Source organism: Trachurus japonicus, chromosome 19, assembly GCF_045865225.1.
Source record: "Trachurus japonicus isolate A0001 chromosome 19, Traja_1.0".
Taxonomy (NCBI): Eukaryota; Metazoa; Chordata; class Actinopteri; order Carangiformes; family Carangidae; genus Trachurus; species Trachurus japonicus.
Window position 1 is genome coordinate 4,800,035 of NC_140925.1, and position 21,105 is coordinate 4,821,139.

At 42.4% G+C, this 21,105-nt stretch overlaps 1 protein-coding gene across 1 annotated transcript in view; it reads right to left on the reverse strand.

The window, feature by feature from the left end:
- The window catches only part of LOC146967194 (formin-like protein 1), a 52,724-nt gene that overhangs the window by 29,817 nt on the left and 1,802 nt on the right, over nt 1–21,105 (reverse strand). The window contains exons 2-9 of the mRNA XM_085761169.1: nt 10,526–10,609; nt 9,761–9,844; nt 9,493–9,566; nt 8,286–8,369; nt 8,036–8,176; nt 5,644–5,752; nt 4,682–4,758; nt 4,474–4,567 (exon numbers count right to left, since the gene is read on the reverse strand). Of these exons, the coding sequence (XP_085617295.1) occupies nt 4,474–4,567; nt 4,682–4,758; nt 5,644–5,752; nt 8,036–8,176; nt 8,286–8,369; nt 9,493–9,566; nt 9,761–9,844; nt 10,526–10,609 (747 nt within the window). The remainder of the gene's footprint in view (nt 1–4,473; nt 4,568–4,681; nt 4,759–5,643; nt 5,753–8,035; nt 8,177–8,285; nt 8,370–9,492; nt 9,567–9,760; nt 9,845–10,525; nt 10,610–21,105) is intronic.

Genomic DNA, 21,105 nt, shown 5'->3' on the forward strand with positions numbered 1-21,105 from the left:
CAAACACACAAACAAACAACAGCAGCATTAGACTCGCTGCGTTGTGCAGGATAATCACCATGGTTACGCACCAAACAGGAAGTGTGTGTGTGTGTGTGTGTGTGTGTGTGTGTGTGTGTGTGTGTGTGTGTGTGTGTGTGTGTGTGTGTGTGTGTGTGTGTTTATGTGTTTGCTCAGCAGTTTCTCTCTCGTCCATTAGCAGCAGCATGTGAGCGTTTGCAGTCTTGTACCTCCCTCCTCTTCCTCTTCTCCTCCTCCTCCCTCCTCTCTCTCCTCCTCCTCCTCTTCCTTCCTCTTCTCCTCCTCCTCCTCCTCCTCCTCTCTCTCCTCCTCCTCCTCCTTCATCTCTCTCCTCCTCCCTCTGCTCTCCTCTCTCCTCTCACCTCCTCTGCTCTTCTCCTCCTCTCTCCTTCTCTCTCCTCTCACCTCCTCCTCCCTCCTTTTCTCTCTCCTCCTCTTCTTCCTCCTCCTCCTACTCATCTTCCTCCCTCCTTTGCTCTCTCCTCCTCCTCCTCTTCTTCTTCCTCCTCCTCTCCCTCCTCTTCTTCCCCTCTCCCTCCTCCTCCTCCCCCCTCCTTTTCTCTCTCCTCCTCTTCCTCTCCCTCCTCCTCCTTCTCCTCTCTTCCCTCCTCCTTCCTCCTCCTCCTCCTCCTCCCTCTCCTCCTCCTCCCTCCTCTTCCTCCTCCCTCCTTCTCCTCCTCCCTCTATCCCCTCCTTCTCCTCTCTCTCCTCCTCCTCTCTCTCCCTCCTCCTCTTCTTCCTCTCTCCTCCTCCTCTTCCTCCTCTCTCCTCTTCCTCTCTCATCCACCTCCTCCCTCTCCCTCCTACTCATCTTCCTGCTCCTCCTCCTCTCCTTCATTCTCCTCCTCCCTCTCCCTCCTCCTCCTCCTTTTCTCTCTCCTCCTATTCATCTCCCTCCTCCCTCCTCCTCCTTCCTCCTTTTCTTCCTCCTCCTCTTCCTCTCTCTCCTCCTCCTCTTCCTCTCCCTCCTCTTCCTACCTCTTCCTCTCCTCCTCCCTCCTCCTCCTCTCCTCTCCCTCCTCCTCCCTCTCCCTCCTCCTTTCTCCTCCTCCTCTTTCCTCCTTCTCCTCCCTCTTCTCTCCTCCTCCTCTCTCCTCTCTCTCCTCCTCCTTCCTTCTCCACCTCCTCCCTCTCCCTCTTTCTCTCCTCCTCTCTCCTCTTCCTCCCTCTCCCTCCCCTCCTCTCTCCTCCTCCTCCTCCTCCTCTGTTCGCCCACTCATGTTCACTAAATAATGCAGCTCTCCAACTCGACAGCCTGCTCCTGCTCCTGCCGCTGCCACTGAGCGACACATAAACCCGCTGCTGGCTCGCCGCCCGCCCGCATGCTGCTCGCCACCGCAAGCGAATCTATCTCTCTCTCCATCTCTCCCTCCATCTTTCCCTCCATCTTCCTCTGGCTCTCGCCCACACACACCTCGGTGGCGGCGGCAACGGCGGCTACGGCACCAAAACAAGTGGCACTCGCTGTGATACTGGAGCCACCACTGCTGCTGCTGCCGCGGTAACTGATGCTGAGCTAAAGGAGCCAGAGGAGTCGGTACTTACACCAATGGACGTTTGGTTTTTCCTTCTTTCTTTTCTTTTTTTTTTGTTTGTTTCGCTACAGGAAAAGTGTTTTATCACTGTCAACGAAACCTCATGCAGATCAAAACCAGCGGTGAATTAATCCCTTTAACAAACATCATGTGTGTGTGGATGTGTAGCCACAGGGCGCCAACGTTTCCAAGTGGATGAAAAAACCACCACTGAAAATATTCCCTTAAAAAAAGACAGAGTTTTATTTATCAAGTCAAAGGAAATATTGCAAAACACATCGACGGTTTTAGTCTTTTCATGGAATTTGTTGACAAAATAAGAATCAAAGTTTAACCCATCTTATATTTAATGATGAAGGAACAGTTTGCGTGATAAGCGTAGAGATGGATGAGCTTCTCCATCTATGGTTTCTGAGTTGTGAGTTTATTTGTTAAGAACAACTGATCGTGTGGTATAATGCATTAATTGGTGAGTAAAACATGGAAAGATGGAAGACAGACAAAAAAAAAGATGTAGGTTTCTGGAGGGTACAGTAACATCTTTGCACAGGAAGTTGGAGTAGGCTACCTGGCACAAACACACAGAGGGAATCGAACCCAGACCATGTACCTAATGTACTGTACCTTGGTTGTCATGGTTTCAATTATAAACACACATACAAAAATACCAAGAGCTGCTAACCTACCACTCTCGCCAACGTTACTATGACAACTGTCTTTGTAAGTCTTGGTTAGATTTGGGGGAATATTTTATAATTTGGGTTAAAATATGTAAACCCTCAACATTATATTGATCATTGTTGTCATGGTTACAATAATGATGCGACCTCTTCGCTACACGTCATCCCTGCACTTCCACTGTACGACCACTAGATGTCACCAAACAACAAACTGCACCTACAGATCACAGCAGGACGGTGTTTTTCCACTTTTCCACAGAAAAACAAAGTTTATATTCAATATCAGTAAAGAAAAACTTTAAAATTAATTTGTTTCTGTTTCTGATTTTGTTCTCCTGCTTGTTAAAAACCACAGTTTGAGAAACATCGTGACGAATAACTTTTTTTCCACTTGTTTTTAATCCAGCTCCAGCAGCCGTTCACTCTAATTAAACCCCAGCAGCTTCTGCTTGTTACAAGAAAACTACATTAGTGATCGTGATCTGGATGCAGAAGTGAATGTGTGTATAATTGACAACATCACAGATGCAATTTCCCCGGCTCGGCTTGTTGCAGGGCAGCTTTCCAAACTCATTGACGTTTTACTAATAATAGAAAGTCCAGGTTCAGGTTTGCGCTGCTTCCTGTCTGTCGCGCTGGTCGAGGGATCTGTTGGCAACAGTTGCCGCTTTCTAAGGCAAAGATGAGAGACGGCCAAGGAGAGGTCAAAGGCAGCTCCACGGGTGCTTCGTATATTTACGTCTCCTCGGTTTGTTTTATCTGGTGGTGAGGGGACAACTGCACAGAGCAGCTGACAGGGGGGGCAGAGGGGGGGGCTGGGGGCTCTGGGGTTCCCCCTTAACCTGCTTTTCTGTGCATTAAAAGGCCAGCGAGGAATGTGGGTGCCAGTTTAAAATAAGGTCTGAATGTGGGCGGATATAGATCATCCTAAATAACTCTGAGGTTCAGTGTCTTCATGAACAACACATGTAACTCAATCACCGTCTTAAATCATAAATGCAAAGTTAAAATGAATGTAATAATGACTAACAATGTGGTTAAAGGGATAGTTCAACATTTTGGCAAATTGCCCATTGCCATAATAATCCCTATAGTCATAGCAGTAGGGTTCGTTACCTTTAATTGTCGGTGCAAGCTATTTTTAGAATGGCGGAGCAGAGCTGCGAGCTGCTCAGAGCTACGCTACGGAGGCTCATGGGATTTCTTGGTTTCCCTCATCAAACTCATCAAATACACAATCCAACAACTCCACAACGCTCTGGTGGACAAGTTGTGACCTGCACATTCACCACGCTATGAGATAATAACACAACGTTACTAGACAGAGTTGTTTTAGAGGGAAATGCAGAGACTGCTGCTGAAAAACTGCCCCCGACTAGAACACGCATCAGTGGTTTTGCATGAATTTACCTCAAAAACGACTCCATCTCATAATGTTCTGTTAATATCTCATAGCGTGGTGAATGTGCAGGTCACAACTTGTCCACCAGAGCGTTGTGGAGTTGTTGGATTGTGTATTTGATGAGTTTGATGAGGGAAACCAAGAAATCCCATTAGCCTCCGTAGCGTAGCTCTGAGCAGCTCACAGCTCTGCTCCGCCGTTCTAAAAATAGCTTGCACCGACAATTAAAGGTAACGAACCTACTGCTATGACTATATGGATTATGGCAATGGGCCAATTTGCCAAAATGTTGAACTATCCCTTTAAGCATCAAACCGCTGCACGTTACTATCGTCTTTTCTCTTTTCCTGCACAAAATAACACCGACTGAGCTGAACTACAACACATGCATAGGTGTGTGTGCGTGTGTGAGTAGTGAAATACAAGTGCTTGAGTACTTGTGTGGAAAAAGTGTTAACTATTAAAAGAGTTTAGCACCGGTTAACTTTGACTCTGCTGAGGTTTTATTTCTTTAAAATAAGGTTAAAACCATAGACTGTAAAGGTTAAAACAGGTTTGAGGAGTTTTTAAAGGACAACTCAGTCTGACTCACATCTGTTTATTTAACCTGATCAGACCAGCATGACAAAGAAATATCTGATCTTACAGGTCAAACAGCTGACTTAAAAAAATAAACACAGATCATTTAAATTAAGTGAGAGGAGGAGACAGAATAAATCAAGTGTTGGATTTTGTTTTGATGTTGCCTCACACACTGTGGCTGCTCCTGACTGTTGTTTATTATCTTAAGCCCCGCCCCCTGTGTGTGTGACACACCTGTGCCGACCCGTCGTACCTCTTTGAAGTTGTCGAAGGCGGAGAGGATGATGTCATGGCCGCCTCGCACCAAACACACAGCGGCCAGCAGCTCCAGCACCAGCGCCTTCGTCCTGAATAGAGGAGTTTTTTTTGTTTTTTTTATTCTTAATGTTTTGAGGGGTTTTTTCTTGTTATATATTTTAGATGTTTGTTTTTTTTTATCCTTCAGGTTTCGTGTCGCTCACCTTGGGTTCCTGTTGTTGAGGCTGAGTGTGATCTCGTTGACACAGCAGGGGTGTTTCATCACCAGGTTGAACCCAGACTGACAACACACACATACACACACAAACACACACACACACACAGATATACAGTATATCATTACTGCCAATCACAGACTTACACATCATCGATTAATGTATAATCACAGTTAAACTAGAACAACAACATCTCTCACATTCTTCTTCTGTTTCTTTAACCTTCTTTAACCTCCTCACTTGCAGTAAAGCTACAGGAGTCAATTAGTTACATAGTAAAGACAGCAGGTCAGAGGTATAAGGCAGAATAATACCATAGTAAGTCAAAATTATGATCTTATCTTTAGTATCTATACATGATCATTTAGAAAATAAGAAATCTGATCAATTTTAAGTCTGAATTTTGACCTTGTATCTTAAAAATCTTGATTTAGAAAGAGCTCATTATGACTTGATTTTGTCTGAAATTTAATTTTTGATTCAACATTTTAATTCTTAATCTTAATTTTAAATCAGAATTATGACTTAATTTCTCATCTGTATAATAAGGATGATTCATTTATTCTAAATCATGATTAAAACAATCTAAGTTCTGAAGTTGTGTCTCACTTTTAATCAACTTAATTTAGATCACAGAGTTGGGAAATTGTGGTATAATTGTTCCTTTGAGTCAAAATCTCTCTGCATCCCATAATAATCGTGAATTAGACCTGATTTTGACTTTTAAAGTTGAATTCCCTTTATCTCTTTATCTAAATTGTTTCTGTCAATCTTGATTTAGAAACCTATAATTATAACTCGTCGTGACTGAAACAGGTCAAAGACAAAACTTTACATCTAATTACTATTTTCCTTTTTCATTCCTGACATTTCATTCATGTTTTCCATTCCATACCGTCCAAACCGCTGCGTCGCCGCGGCGGTTAGAGAGACGGTGTGTGTGTGAATACCTGATAGTTCATGATGGCACGTAAACACATGATGCAGAGGTGAACGTCGTCTTTCTGGCTCACGACGCGCGAGCTCCTCACGGCTTTCCTGTTTTGGAGAGAGTTGAATCTGCAGGTGAGAGACGCTGTGGTTACGGCTGTGTCGTCCCTACGCCTACGGCTCAGTGTCACCACAACAACAGCAGTGTGTGTGTGTGTGTGTGTGTGTGTGTGTGTGTTTACCTCATATTCACACTTTAACAGGCTGACAAACACACAGACACGTGCAGAAGTGTTCACAATGACTAGAATGCAGTCACCTCAGATCAGAGATAACATGTCTAGGAATGTGTGTGTGTGTGTGTGTGTGTGTGTGTGTGTGTGTGTGTGTGTGTGTGTGTGTGTGTGTGTGTGTGTGTGTGCGCGCTCAGGTGTTCACTGTCAATGTGACGTCTACACAACAGACCCAGAAGCCACGTTTAACCTCCAGGTGTTATTTCTTTTCTTTAATGAACCACACGTGCTGAGTTTGATTTGACACCTACAACGCTTCCTCCAAAAACCAACCAATCAGATCGCAGGAAATCTGGTCACATGTTTTATATTCATATATTTTATTTTATCTTTTTATAATAATAATAATAATAATACACTTTATTTTAAAAAAGACGCTTTACATATATATACACAGTACGTATATCTATTCCATAACTAATGCACATGAAGCACTTAAATATGCACTGATTATATATATATTTTTATATATATATATATATATTTTTTTTATACTTTCTATTGAAGAGTCTATGCGACGAAATTTCATTCCAGGTGATGTGTACTTGAATGACAATAAAGTTCATCTATCTACAGTATCTATATTTTTTATCGTCTTGGACGTAAAAACATCTTCACTTCATTTTATCCTTTTGGACAGTTAAGTTAAATTCCGACACTGCATGAATTCATTAATTTTTGTTTTGTGAAGTCACAGTGACCTTTCATAATGAATTTCAATCAGTTCCTTTGACAACCAACCAATCAGATCGCAGAAAATCTGGTCACACGTTTTAACAATTACTGTAATATGAAATTTTATATCGTCTTTGATAAAAAAACATCTTCACTTCATTTTTTTTATCATTTTATGACAGACGAGTTAAATTAAGTCATAAATGGTGAATGAATTCATGAGTTTGGGTTTTGTTAAGTTACTTTGACTAAGTGAATGTGACATGAAAAAACATTCCTCAGGATGTTCATGAGATATTGTTCTGGACTACAAAACATAATTCACAGGCATGAAAATATAATCTAAAGAGAATAAGTAACATAAAAGGTACGACAGCATCAGATAAAACCTTGTCTGACTCTACAACTTAAAACATATTAAATTAACCAACATGTAAAATGAAGCAAAGTGGCAAAGATCAAGTCGACCTTTACAGTATGTAAATTCAATGCGATGGTTTTATAGTTGAACACCACCCAGTCAGAAAACCTCCTGTGCTCTGTTTGCAAATATCTGAATTTACATGAGCTTGTTTGTTTATTTGCATTGTGTGTGTCACTGCTTTGTTTGTGTCTGTGTGTCTGTGTCTGTGTGTCTGTGTGTGTGTGTGTGTGTGTGTGTGTGTGTGTGTGTGTGTGTGTGTGTGTGTGTGTGTGTGTGTGTGTGTGTGTGTGTGTGTGTGTGTGTGAGAGAGAGAGAGAGTCTGCTCTGTGTATTGATCCAACTGTATTTGGATAACAAATGCAAACAGTCAGAGCTGCTACAACTGTGTCTTGTCTCATCAGATCTAGTGTGTTTGCAGCAGATGAAGGATTTCTGTGTGTTTTCTGAGAACAAACCAGACTGGGCCACTAAGAGCCACATATCCACATTATGATGCCACTGCTCTACAAGATTCAGATTATTGTCCACAGGTCAGAGATGAAATTCAACTAGAACATGAGAAAATGTTGACTACGAAGGGCAAAACAAGTATAAACAAATGAAAAAATACAAAAATAAAGAATTAAATGCCTGTATAAATGCAAATAATTAATGAAAAAGGTCATTTATTTCTGTATTTATATGTCTGCTTTTATGTATTTGAGTTTGTAATTATTAAGTCTCTACTTAAAACACATTTCTTTTGTTTAGCATTACCTGTTTGTTTCCAAACAGCCCTGCAGGTGTATTGTCATTTTAATGCTTATAATTTTAACCTCTGTGATTTAATTTTCTTGTTTTAACCGTTATCCTCTTTGCTCTGTGAAGCACTTTGTACTCTCCCTGATAAGTGCTAATAAATAAAGTTTATTATTATTATCTATTTCTGTATTTAAGGCCATGTTTTATGTTTTTGTCCTTCATAGTGAACCGTTACTCGTCTCCATCCTCCTGTGGGACGTCACGCCTCCTCCCCCTCACCTGGCGGTGAAGGTCTTGGCCTTGGCGGCGCTGTGGGACGGCGAGCTGCTGGCACTTCTGCTCAGATCCTCCACCGACTTGTCCACAGCTTTGCCTCTGTCGTTGGGCACGGAGCCGTTGTCCAGGGAGTCGGCGTCGTACCTGTAGGGGGAGGAGCGGGGGGGGGTCACAGCCAGGTGGGAGGAGTCAGGGGGGCTTCACGCTCAAGTGGATTAAAAATCTGAATTAAAAGATGGTCGCCGGTACCTACGTGACAGCGCTGTGAGCGTAGGACAGATAGTCCACCAGGACGTCCAAGCCCTGGTTCTCCTCGCTGAGGAACTCCTGAGCCCAGCTGGGAGGAGAAAACATGTTTTCACTATCCAGGTGCTTTCAGACAGACATCGGTCTGCAGGGTTCCTACACATTTGAAATTTCCAAATTCCATATTTTTTCCAGACCCTAATTTCCAGACATCTCGTTAAAACATTCATATTATTTGTGATATTTGAGTAAATAGATGTGCATAATATAAAAAAAGCATGCAATTTATCATTTGTTTTCATTATTCTGAATGTGTATGTCATTATGTAACCAAATAATTTCCTGGAGATTGTAGCTAGGTACAATAGCGCATACAAAATAATTAACCCACATAACTTCAGATGAGACCAAACCCAGAGAAGTATTAAGAAAAATATATTTCCATATAATAGTTTCCATTTTCCATACTTTTCCAGACCTGGAAATGTATAAAATCAAATTCCATACTTTTCCATACTTTCCATACTTGCGTAGGAACCCTGGGTCTGGTTCTGGTTCTGGTTCTAGAGTCTCTGAACCTTGGTGCTTTCTGGTGACCATTCACACCAGTTTAAGCCGAACCAAAATGGTCGTACATTACAAAAAAGTGAACAAAAGTGGCAATATTTTTTGCTTTTTTTTGCCGTCTCATTAATCCTTCTTCAGTTTTTTTTTTAAAGTTTATTAATCATTTGGTCTGGTGCTCAGGTGAACCCAGCCCTGAACATCTCTTCTCCAAGTTCAAAGATAAGAATTACTTTCCTCCATTAAGCCCCAAAGGGAAATTCATACAACTTGTTCTTTTTTTGTTCTGCTTTCTAGCTTTTCTTGAAATTCTGTATTTGCCCAAATCGCAACAAAACATTTCGTTTCTTCATCAGAACACTGCAAATTTTCCTCCATGTTGTCAATCGCTGCCTCCTCCTCCTCTTCCTTCCTTCTCATCTTCACAGCCAAGAATAAGATACGCCCACTGATGATGTCACGGTTCGCAGGGAAAAAACAAGTATTTTTTACTGTAGTTCCCTTGAGAACCAACATTTCAGGTTCCCAAACCTGGTTTTTTTTTTTCAGTCTGAATGGTTCACAATTGGGTTTGGGAACTGGAACCGGCATGTCTGAACTCCACTAAAGTTGTTGTTTTTTAATCTCTTGGTACCTGGAGTAAAACTCACCCGATGTGATTGGTCCTGAGGGAAATCTCCAGCTCTCTGAGGACCTGAGTGGACTCCTGGACTCGTCTCTTAAACTGACAAACACACAGACACGCAGGAGGTTGTGAAGTGAAGCTGGACGTTTGATGATGCGAGAAAAGTATTTCTTTTCTATTTCTATACAAATAAACATTGTTGTATTGTTTCATTTTCCTCTTAGAAGAATTCAAACAAACTGAGACAAAGTTTGAAAACAGAAACTGAGACGTGTGACGACGGGAGTTTGCACCTTTCGACTGACTCCTCCATGATCTAGATGACTCTTCAGCTTCTCCAGATATGCAGACGGTGGATTCTTCACTTGAAACCGCTCCTGCAGATACAGAGAAACACACACACACACACACACACACACACACACACAGTAATTATATTTGATTGCTGTACTGCAGTGAAGGGAGGGAGCCGGGGGACCAGAGGGCAGAGCTCAGCCCGAGTTTCACACAGTTTGATTACACAGCGTCTCTTATGCAAATGAGTCTGATCTTAACAAGCTTCCAGAAATTATTCCACTCTGCTGCAGCACGCACGCACGCACACACACACACACACACACACACACACACACACACACACACACACTTCAGCCACACACACACACTTTTTTAAAACTGCATGTTTTGGCCTCTAGTTGTTGTGCGATTAAAAACAAAAAGCTGCAGGAGCCGTTGTGTGTTAGTGACAGGCGTCATCTGTCAACCTCACATCAACTTGAGGTTGTCTGTGGTTGCTACGGTGACGTACAATATTGATAAGCTTCCTCTTCCGTGTGTGTGACTATGTCTGATCGGGTTGGGGTGTTTTCCTGTGTTTGGTATTCACACAGCGTCAGCGTATTGATCGACCTACATCAGTTATAAATCCACTGGCCATAAAACTGAGCCCATAAATCATCTTTAAAAAAAATAAATAAATAAATAAAAAGCAGCCCCGACTCCCAGTCAGCAGCAGCAGCAGCAGGATGACAGAGTGCCTCCAGGAAAACAGACCTCACCTGGTCACAGATCAGGTCCCACTTTTTCTCGCTGTCGTACTGGCTGAGGATCTTCACCTTGTCTGGAGGAAGATTCATCGTGTTCTGGGAGGAAAAGAAAAAGAAAAAAAGAGAGAGAGATTCAGGGTTTTGAGGAAAAACAGCAGTAAAGCTGCTGCAGACAGAAAAACACTCAGGAGATACGAGTGTTGTTGTCTTTTATAAACCTCTCTGTGTGGTCAGTTACAGCAGTAAATGTACTTTTACTTTGTCACATTACACTTCTAGATTCACTTCATTATTTTCCAGCTGTAGTTTATTATTACTTCACTTTATGATTACATAGATTCAACCAACAAATAAATCATGATGCAATATTATATAAATGAACTTAAATGTACACACTCCAGCATCAGTTACTCTGAAATGGGCCAATGTGCATAACAAGTACTTTTATTTTGGCCCTTTTTGATACTTTTATATCAGTAAAACTTAAAAATGTATGAGAATATAGCTGATCTGTACGCTCTTATTCAAATATTTTAATTATTGTTTCGGTTTTTTATTTATTCTTAATGTTAAATGATCTGTTTCTTCGAACTTTTTTGATTTCATTGTGTTTTTGTTTCCTGACACTCAACTTTTCTGGGACACTTTAAATGATCTTTTACCTGTCTCAACCTCAGTGTATTCCCTAGTTAAAGTAAAGTAAATCAATTTTTTTTTTAAATAGTTATGACACTCTATTATTTTCAACAATGTAACGATAGTATAGCCCTCAGTTGCCCTCCAGGGTATTTGTGTACTTACCCATTTCAGTGTTGTATTGAAACTTGTGTGAATGTGCTTCCTATGATTTATGTTTTTACCTGCCTGCAAAGCAAATTTCCCTCTGGGGACAATGAAGTCGCAGTTGTAGTTGAAGTTGAAGGTAAATGACATTAACCTACAGTTTGTTCTCATGGATCAGTGTTTTATTCTGAGTTATGTACAGATAAAAACTGACTAACGAGACATTCGGGGAAACAATATGATGTCATCATCACACTCGGGGGCCGGTGGACACTTCACCACTTCACCGCTGCTGCAGCCTCCTTCAATAATTCATGTTTCTGCTGGAGACGGTGTCAGTCAGTCACTGGTCCTGAGTCAGTGTGTGTGTGTGAGTCACTGGTCTCTGTGGCCTCGCTGGTCGTTTCAGTCCGTTGTCACAACAGATCTGTTAGTTTGTCTGTCGCCGTCTCTTCTCCGTGACCTCGTCCCGACAGGTGACAAGTAACAAAACGAGTCCAGAGGTGGAGGAAGCTCTCGGGTCATTTTACTTGAGTAAAAGTGGAAACACAAGTCTTCTATTTAAATCCTGCTTCGCTGCAAGTGCAGAAGTATTATTGGCAGTATTTTTAAACGCCCATGTACTTGTTATATTACTATAAACTACACAATGCCGCCTCCGCAAACCAGTTTAGGTGTCAACTCCAACAGATTCACACCAAACTCAGGCGAACATGTTACAGTTTGGTGCAGATCCAGATCATTCACTAGAGCCGCTCTCGTTGCACATGCATCAATATGCAAGAAGCGTTTTATCATTTTAAATGAAGATATGACTCATTTGATCCGTTTTATCAATAATATTTTGTGTTTTCTATCTAAAATCTTGATTTTTAAAGTAACTTCAGCTCTTCCATAAATGTAATGGTGTAAAAAAAAAAGTGCAACGTTTTCCTTTGGAAAGTACAAGTACGTTAAATTTGCAGTTGATTAAATGAACGCGCATATTGATTTCAGAACTTTTGATAAAAGGAGTTTCTGATGTGCAGTTTCTTCATTATCAGTCAGAACTTCCTTCCTTCCCTCACACTGATACGAGACTCAACAATCTGCTCGTCCTATAAACCGTCTCCATCAGCTGTTGTGGTGACAATAACAAGTTTGTTCGTGCTGACAAACAGCAGATGGAGAGAGAAAAAGCACCGGCCTTGTGTTCTTCACAAACACACACTTAGACACACACACACAACAGTTTTCACGCTGCTGCTGCCTCATATATTAACCACATTCCTGCACAGAGACACAGACACATCAGCTGCACTAATTATAACCCACACACACACACAACGCCGGACAGCCGACCAACACACTCCTACTCAGCTTCCTCCCCCTCACCCTTTGTCTAAACTCCACATATCCTCCTCCTCGTGTCTTATCTGCCCCCCCACCCCTCCTCCTCCTCCTCCTCCTCCTCCTCCTCCTCCGACCTGATACCTCTGACTCGTCTTTGCTGCTGAATCTGAGCGACTCGAGCGTTTGTCACGAGCTCCTGACGCCGCTGACTCACTCTGCTGAGGAATGTCCAGCAGCCGCAACTCAGAGACAAACCACAGCTGAACCACATCGCCCAGGTTTCTATGTTTCTGTTTTGTTCCTTTATGCTATAAAATAAACTGAGTAACTGTTGTTCTCAAAGATCATTCTCAATGTGGTAAAATAACTCCACAACGGTGACTTGAAAGGGATAGTTCAACATTTTGGCAAATTGGCCCATTGCCATAATCCCTATAGTCATAGCAGTAGGTTTGTTACCTTTAATTGTCGGTGCAAGCTGTTTTTAGAGCGGCGGAGCAGACCCGTGAGCTGCTAAGAGCTACGCTATGGAGGCTCATGGGATTTCTTGGTTTCCCTCATCAAACTCATCTAATACATAATCCAACAACTCCACAACGCTCTGGTGGACAAGTTGTGACCTGCACATTCACCACGCTATGAGATAATAACACAACGTTACCAGACAGAGTTGTTTTAGAGGGAAATGCAGAGACTGCTTGCTGAAAAACTGTCCCTGAAGGCAACGCGCATCAGCGGTTTTGCATGAATTTACCTCTAAAACAACTCTGTCTGGTAACGTTCTGTTATTATCTCATAGCGTGGTGAATGTGCAGGTCACAACTTGTCCAGCAAAGTGTTTTGGAGTTGTTGGATTGTGGATTTGATGAGTTTGAAACCAAGAAATCCCATGAGCCTCCGTAGTGTAGCTCTGAGCAGCTCGCGGCTCTGCTCCGTCATTCTAAAAATAGCTTGCACCGACTATTACAGTAAAGGTAACAAACCTACTCCTAAAACTATAGGAATTATAGCAATGGGCCAATTTGCCAAATGTTGAACTATCCCTTTAAAAAAGAAAAAAGAAAAAAAGGTTTTAAAACCCACACATGGAGCCAAATGTGAGGACAGGACAGGATGTGAAGAACAGGGGCAGAGCAGAAACCAAACAGCACAGTGGATCAATGCTGGATGTGAATCTGATAAATCAGCTCTGATGAATGGAGCCGCCGGGTCAATAAGAGCTGGACATATTTGATTTGACCAGCTGGAAAATGGAAAAACACCCTCACTTTACTTTGCTTTCATAAAAACCTACAGTGGCCGGATGACGATGGAGGTCGGGTTAGTCACAACAATACAAAAAGCAACTTTAATGTTGACAGACTCCTGTATCCTCGACAGACAAAGGTGACTACAGGTTGTTTTAGACATTTGAACTTCTGCTGGTTTTTGAATAAAGCTATAAACTTGGTTGTGGTAGTTTCGGCCAATTGTCTGTTGTTGTTGCTGTAATTTCCCAGCTTGGGATCAATAAAGTATATCTATCTATCTATCTATCTATCTATTGTTGTTATTGTTGTGTGTTGCGAAGCCAGCAGACAGCATAGAAACTATTTGTTTTGTTTTTTTAAGGACTTATATTTCTCTGTGATAACAAGTTGATGAAAAAAGAAGCTACATTTGTCAAATAGATATTTTTTCATCTGAAGAATTTGCCTCTTTTCTTCTGCAGGACTTTATCTTTGAAATGATCTGAAGGCTTTTCGCAGAAGAAAAGAAAGAGAGAGATTACACTGCAAATCGTACAGATGCTGCATGTGGACAATGTGAGGAGGAGTGTGTGTGTGTGTGTGTGTGTGTGTGTGTGTGTGTGTGTGTGTGTGTGTGTGTGTTGCAATCAAATGTCAAGATCTAATCTGTGTGTTCGCCGGTGCAGCAGAGAGTCTTATAAAAAAAGTAAAACACAACCTCTGACAGTTATCCAACTTCACATTTCTCTGTGAAGGCTGCTGATGGTCCCTTGTAGATAATTTCATCCGCGCTAAGACGTGTGAAGTGTGACAGCATGAGGCGATCCTTGTCACACACACACACGCACACACACTCTCCACAACAACAATAAAAGCCTCAGTATCTCAGAGAGCTGCACAAATCCTTACACTTCGACTTCAGCTACACCGAAGTGGCATTAAAAACTAAAAACCAGTGACCTTTGCTCCGTCTGTGTTGAACGAACCGACATTAAATCGGACATTAGCTGAATTTGAGCATTAAATACGAAAATGATGCGTCTCTGATCTGCTGTAAAATGTGACAGCAGCAGCAGCAGAGGAGGAGGAGGAGGAGGAGGAGGAGGAGGAAGATGATGATGATGATGAAGTAAGTGGGACATTTCAGAGCTGCTGAATGATGCACAGTGACACACTCCTGGGTTCCTGAATGTGCTGACGATCCCAAAACGACGGATCAATGGAATTATCTCTCACAGACGCAGCCTGTGTTCTCAGCAGAGACTGAATAATTACTGCAAAAAATCTGCCTGCTCCTCCCTCCCTCCCTCCCTCCCTCCCTCCCTCCTTCCTGTGCTGCATATAACTGATTCCACTGCATCACATCTAACCACAGCTGCACTAATCAATTAGTCAATCGACAGAAAATCGATCGGACACTATTTCCATAGTCGGTTTCAAGCGGAAATTCCAAATATTTTCTGCGTCTGGCCTCTAAAACATGACGTTCTCCTGCTTTTCTCTGAACTGGAGGTCGACACGTTTCACTGTTTATATAATGATATAATAAACTGTAGATTAATTAATAATGGAAATGATTGTTGATTGCAACTTCACACTGAAAGCTGTCTCTAACCCTCCTCTCCTCCATGTGCATTTGTTTCCAACGAAGCCGGTGAGAAATCAATCCATGGAGCGGTGGATAACGTTATTTATCATCTACCATGTTACCATGTGTATATCTGTGTAGTCTTATCTGTCATAAACAAGAGATTACGGGTTACGGGGCGCGTTACGTTTGTGTACTTTTGGTCATGAAGTGCAACAGGAAACACTAAAGAGCTTTTTCTTCTGGTGTCTCCTCCTCTGTGTCTCTAACCCTCCTCTCCTCCATGTCCATTTGTTTTCAACTTCAAATCAATCAATAGAGCGGTGGATAACGTTAAATATCACCTACCATGTTACCATGTGTATATCTGTAGTTGCGTTTCCATCCACCTTTTTTTATTCGCATTTTCAAAAATTGCGAATAAATACTTGAATGGAAACGCCAGAAATTCGAATAAAGGCAGTAAATGCGCATAAAAGTTTATACGCTTGGAGGGGGTGAATTTGTCAGCGTATCGATTAAAGGAAATGCGAGTTTTTGTGATGGAAACAGATTATGCGAATTGAGGCAGAGTTTGTGGGTGAAGTGCTGCTGGACTTCACCCAGCCACGTTCAAACAAATGGAGAACGACGCCCCGGTGTCCCAGCTCTCCTCTCTGCACCCCGCGACACAAACGCGCTCCATAACCCATAATCTTTTGTTTATGACGGTTAAGACTACACAAACACACGCCGTAACATCGTTATGTAACTTATTGATTTTTCACCGGCTTCGTATGTAAACAGATGCACATGGAGGAGAGGAGCATAACCAAAACAGCGGAAAAGCGAGCAGACTGTCACAGTTCCCTACTGTCTTTCTGTGTAAATATCTCATGTTACAACATGAAAACCTGCAGCTTATATTCAAGTGCGGCCTATATATGTATTTTCTTTTAAAATGTAGCTGGTGCGGCTTATACAGGTGCGTCTATAGTCCGGAAAGTACGTAAATTGTCCATGATGTTGAGTGTCAGCTGAGTGCCAATTGTTGGATACATTCACGCTCTCTTATGACGTAATCTCACGGCGCACTCCTCCTCTCCCAATAATCGCAAAACAATAATGAATGGAAACGGTCATAAATTCGCATTTGCTTTTTGCGCATTTTCACAAAATCCGCTTTTAAATTCAATACGACTTGGATGGAAACCCAGCTTGTGTAGTCTCTTATCTGTCATAAACAAGAGATTAAGGGTTACGGGGCGCGTTACGTTTGTGTGGCGGTGCCGCCATGGAGACGAGAGCTGGGACACCGGGTCGGAGGCTCTGATCTTACAAGGTTGGTTTTCAGCCAAGAGAAGCTAGGTGGAAGGCAGAGAGCCTCCATTCTCCCTGGAACTAGTTACAAGTCATTGATTTAACCAGCACTAGGACTCTGGAGCTGTTTCATTAAAGCATCTACAAAGAACTTTTAATGGGATGTGCAAAAGTCTCTCGTTTCTGCTGATGTCTCTGTTCGACCTATAATAGCAAATGAGGCCGCATCAGTAGGAAGATAAGCTGTTTCTAAATAGTGTAACTCTTTACCTTCGGGAGGCGGTGGTCGGGTCGGTAAAGCGATTTACGCCGCTCAGACCGGAGGAGACGGCACACATCTGACGAGGCTGTAAATTAGCAATGAGTTGTTGCTACGCTAGTCACTAAAAATTAAGCTCAATTTCATCGCTATACAGTATTTCCGCCATGGCTGACACTCGGACAGGATCTGCAAAGAGAAACCTACCGCTTTTGTCCACAGGGGTCGCCAAAATCAACACAAAATGAAAGTTCTTTGTAGTTGCTTTAAGATAAAAACGTTACGCTGAAAATCCTGCATAGTTCCTCTTTAAATTCTCAAAGTCTTACACTTTTCAGAGCTCTTGGGTCACCTGGTAGAGAGGGAACCACATGTGGACCTGCATAGTTCCTCTTTAAATTCTCAAAGTCTTACACTTTTCAGAGCTCTTGGGTCACCTGGTAGAGAGGGAACCACATGTGGACCTGCATAGTTCCTCTTTAAATTCTCAAAGTCTTACACTTTTCAGAGCTCTTGGGTCACCTGGTAGAGAGGGAACCACATGTGGACCACAGCAGCCGTGGGACTGAGTGGGACTCACGGCCCTTTACTACCTATGTGTGCATAATATACAGTATGTGCATGTGTACACAGGCCCACTCTTGTTGTATATGTATTATTGTAGAGGGTTTCTCTGATTTTGACGTGTAATTTTTTTATTTTTTTAATTAGTGGAGCACTGTAGTGTGCGAGTGTGCGTGAATGGGCGTCTGTGTCTCTATATTGTATCATGTTTTGTGTTCGCTTTCTATTATCTTATCTTGTACTATGTAAAATGAGATGGTACTGTACATCTCAAGGGGCTATCCTTTGAAAATAAAGTCACATAATAAAGTCACATCATCCCCCGTCTCTCCTCGCAGACTTTCCCAACCATTCCTTTCATTGTGCTTTTCTGAATAAAAGCAAAAAAAAGCCCAGAACAGTATCTACTAGCTACCAGAGCTCATGGGCAAAGCTCAACTAGAAAATCCAGAGCTTGTTCTGTCTATAGCTCAGCTCCGTCTTCACCACAACGGTCCCAGAACAACATGTGGATTACCACACTGATCCACTTGTCAATTCCCTCTTTTTTTCCCATCATGCAATGGGTGTTGACTGTGGTTTGAAGGTCACTACTCACTTACTTATACTACATCAAACCAACTAAAACAACTAATGTTGGTCTGTCCACATATTTTTAGCCTTAGAGTAAATTAGAAGAGGAAGTTTTGTGTGTGTGACAGGACGCATTTTGTCAACTTCACAATAAATCTTCTAAATCACCTTCCTACTTGTCGTCTACCTGCATCTAATATTCTGTTTCCTAGTGGGAGCAAATAAAATATCTCGTCTTGTTAACGTGTTAAAGTGTCAAAACGTTCTGTCCCGTTTCCTCTTTCTGTCTCTGTCTCTGAACACAGATGTACATTTGCAATTCCACCCACTGCCGCATTCCCTGTTGGGAGATATGCAAAGTGTTATGTAAAACACTGAAGGGGGGGAAAGTGCTCCACACACACGTAAATTTGGACGTGACTGAAGCCTCTGAGCGCTCACATTATCAGAGTGCAGATTTCTGTTGCTGTGACACTGATTTATTCTGTTTAAAAAAAAAGAAAAAAAAGGAAAATTCTGCAGCAGCATCAGACACACAGAGAAACTGTAAAACTGAGAGAGCGTCGATAAAAAGCTGCTGACAGGAAAAACCCCAAAGGTCAAATGAAGCTCAGAGGGGAAGAGTGACACCTGTAAATCCCCGTCCCCCCCAGTCTGCAGCTTCCTTCAATACATCACTGGAAGAAGATGAAGACGAAGAGGTGGAGGAGGAGAAGAAAAACAAAACAAAAGAACAACAAGAAGACGAAGAAGACGACAAAGACGAAAACTAAGAAGAAGAAGGAGAAGACGAAAAAGAACAACGAGAAGACGAAGAATAAGAAGACAAAGGAGAAGGGCAAGACGAAGAAGAGCAACAAGAAGACGAACAAAAACAAGAAGATGAAGTATGCAGACAGTGAATCTTCTCACTTAGCATTGAGATCTGCTGTGCACACTCAGCAGAAGGTGTGTGTGTGTGTGTGTGTGTGTGTGTGTGTGTGTGAGGGGGAGGGAGATGATCTATATTTGGTGAGATATAATGGTGATGTAGCAGATACTCTGGGTGCTAACAGCCCAGTGGGGGGGGGGGGTGATTTGATGCAGTAATATACATTAAAACTGCTGCATCCTGTAGTCGAGTGTGTAACATCAACCACGTTGGGCTCAGATCCAGTTCCCCCTGATATCACTTTCTCTCTCTAACTGTCTCTGTCATAATAAAAGCCTTAAAGGTGTTCAGAAACGGCCGTTTGTCCTGTTTGTCGCGCCTCCTTCTACGAGTTTCCACGAGTTGTCGCACGAGTTTACCCGAGTAAGGGAAACAAATTTGATTTGTCGTTATCAAGCGGGCGGGATACTCAATGTTTGGGGCGAGACTGAGCTCGGTGTGTGTGTGTGTGTGTCTCAGACGTTTGATTGACGGATGACAGATCCAATATCAGTGGCTGATGAATCGTGAGCAATGTGACGCATAATTTGTGCGCCTGCATTATCCAATGTGAAAAAAAAACTACCTCACTTTCATCCCGGATTTACTCGAAAATAGAATTTTACACAAAGTTTGGCCTCCATCGTCTGATAGATGAGTTATTACACTAATGTTAGGACCCAGAGTGGAATCAAATTCATTTTTCTTTTCTGTACAGCTTTAAAGTATTTTAGAGAAAAAAAAACTACTGCATAGTGACACCTGCTGTTTACCTGTGAGCACACACACTCAGACACACACACACACACACACACAGAGAATGCTACAGGCTCACCCAGAAACCAGCAGCATTTGGCACGAGATGCTCCTGGCACACTAAGTCATCCCATGATCACACACACACACACACACACACACACACACACACACAGAGTCTGGACTTTCTCTGTCACGAACAAACATCACATGCAAACACCTCGGTCCACAGAGCAGGTGAGTGACTTCAGTCTGAATGATGTCACAGTGAATCAGTCGGCCTCCACCACTCAGACCGGTTCCAGGTTACACAGTCATGTAAAATAGAGGTGGAGGGAACAAATCGATACCCCATAGTATCACGATATTTATATGCATGTAAATATTGTATTAATATACGGACGTATCGATCTGAACAGACTAAGAAGTTTCAGGGTTCCCACTCTTTTCTTGAAATAATTTTCCAGGGCATTTTCAGCTGCTACAGTCTGACAGGCATGTTATTACACCACGGAATACGCTAATACATCCCCCGCCCCATTCTTTTTGTACATTTAACTAGTTGTACATGCTTAGAAATTATGACCAATTTACCAAAGAACAACGCAAACATCTTGTTTTTAAACCACACTCAAAACACCGCTCTCTGCTGCTCCTCTATCTGTCACTCAGCAGAGGAGAGAAAACCCTCATGCTGGAAACACTCATCATTTAATATCGCAATAATATCGTAACGAGACACAAGTATGGTAATATAATAATATCGTATCGCAGGGCCTCTGGTGATTCCCGCTTTGTCCAGATTGGTGTGTCCTGTGAGGTCATTTCTGAACAAGCGTCAAAGAGAGGAACAGATGGAGCGGTCAGATCAATCGATTTGATTAGTTCTGCAGGTTTTAATGCTCCTCAGTCCCGTCTCTTGACAAACTAAATAAAGAAATCAGCTGAAGCGGTGCAGAGATATTCTCCCTGACACATCAGCTCCTCAGCAGAGGTAATTACAGTCGTGGTTCTGCCCTAAGAAGGAGTGTTTACTGCTCACACACATCGATTGAGCTGCCTCTCTGTGCAGGTGGATCCCATTTATCACGGCTTTACAGACTAAAAGAGGCCTTTCCTCTAAAGTACTGTACACTCATCATTGATAATGAGCCCGTGGCCTGTTTGTTTCACGTTTCATGCTCTGGAATCACTGAGATGATAACCCTCAGATAAGGCTGACACAAGGAATGCAGCCGCCTGGTGACATATCGAACATAGCAGGACTCAAGTCGGTCTACTATTTTTGTTTTGTTTTTG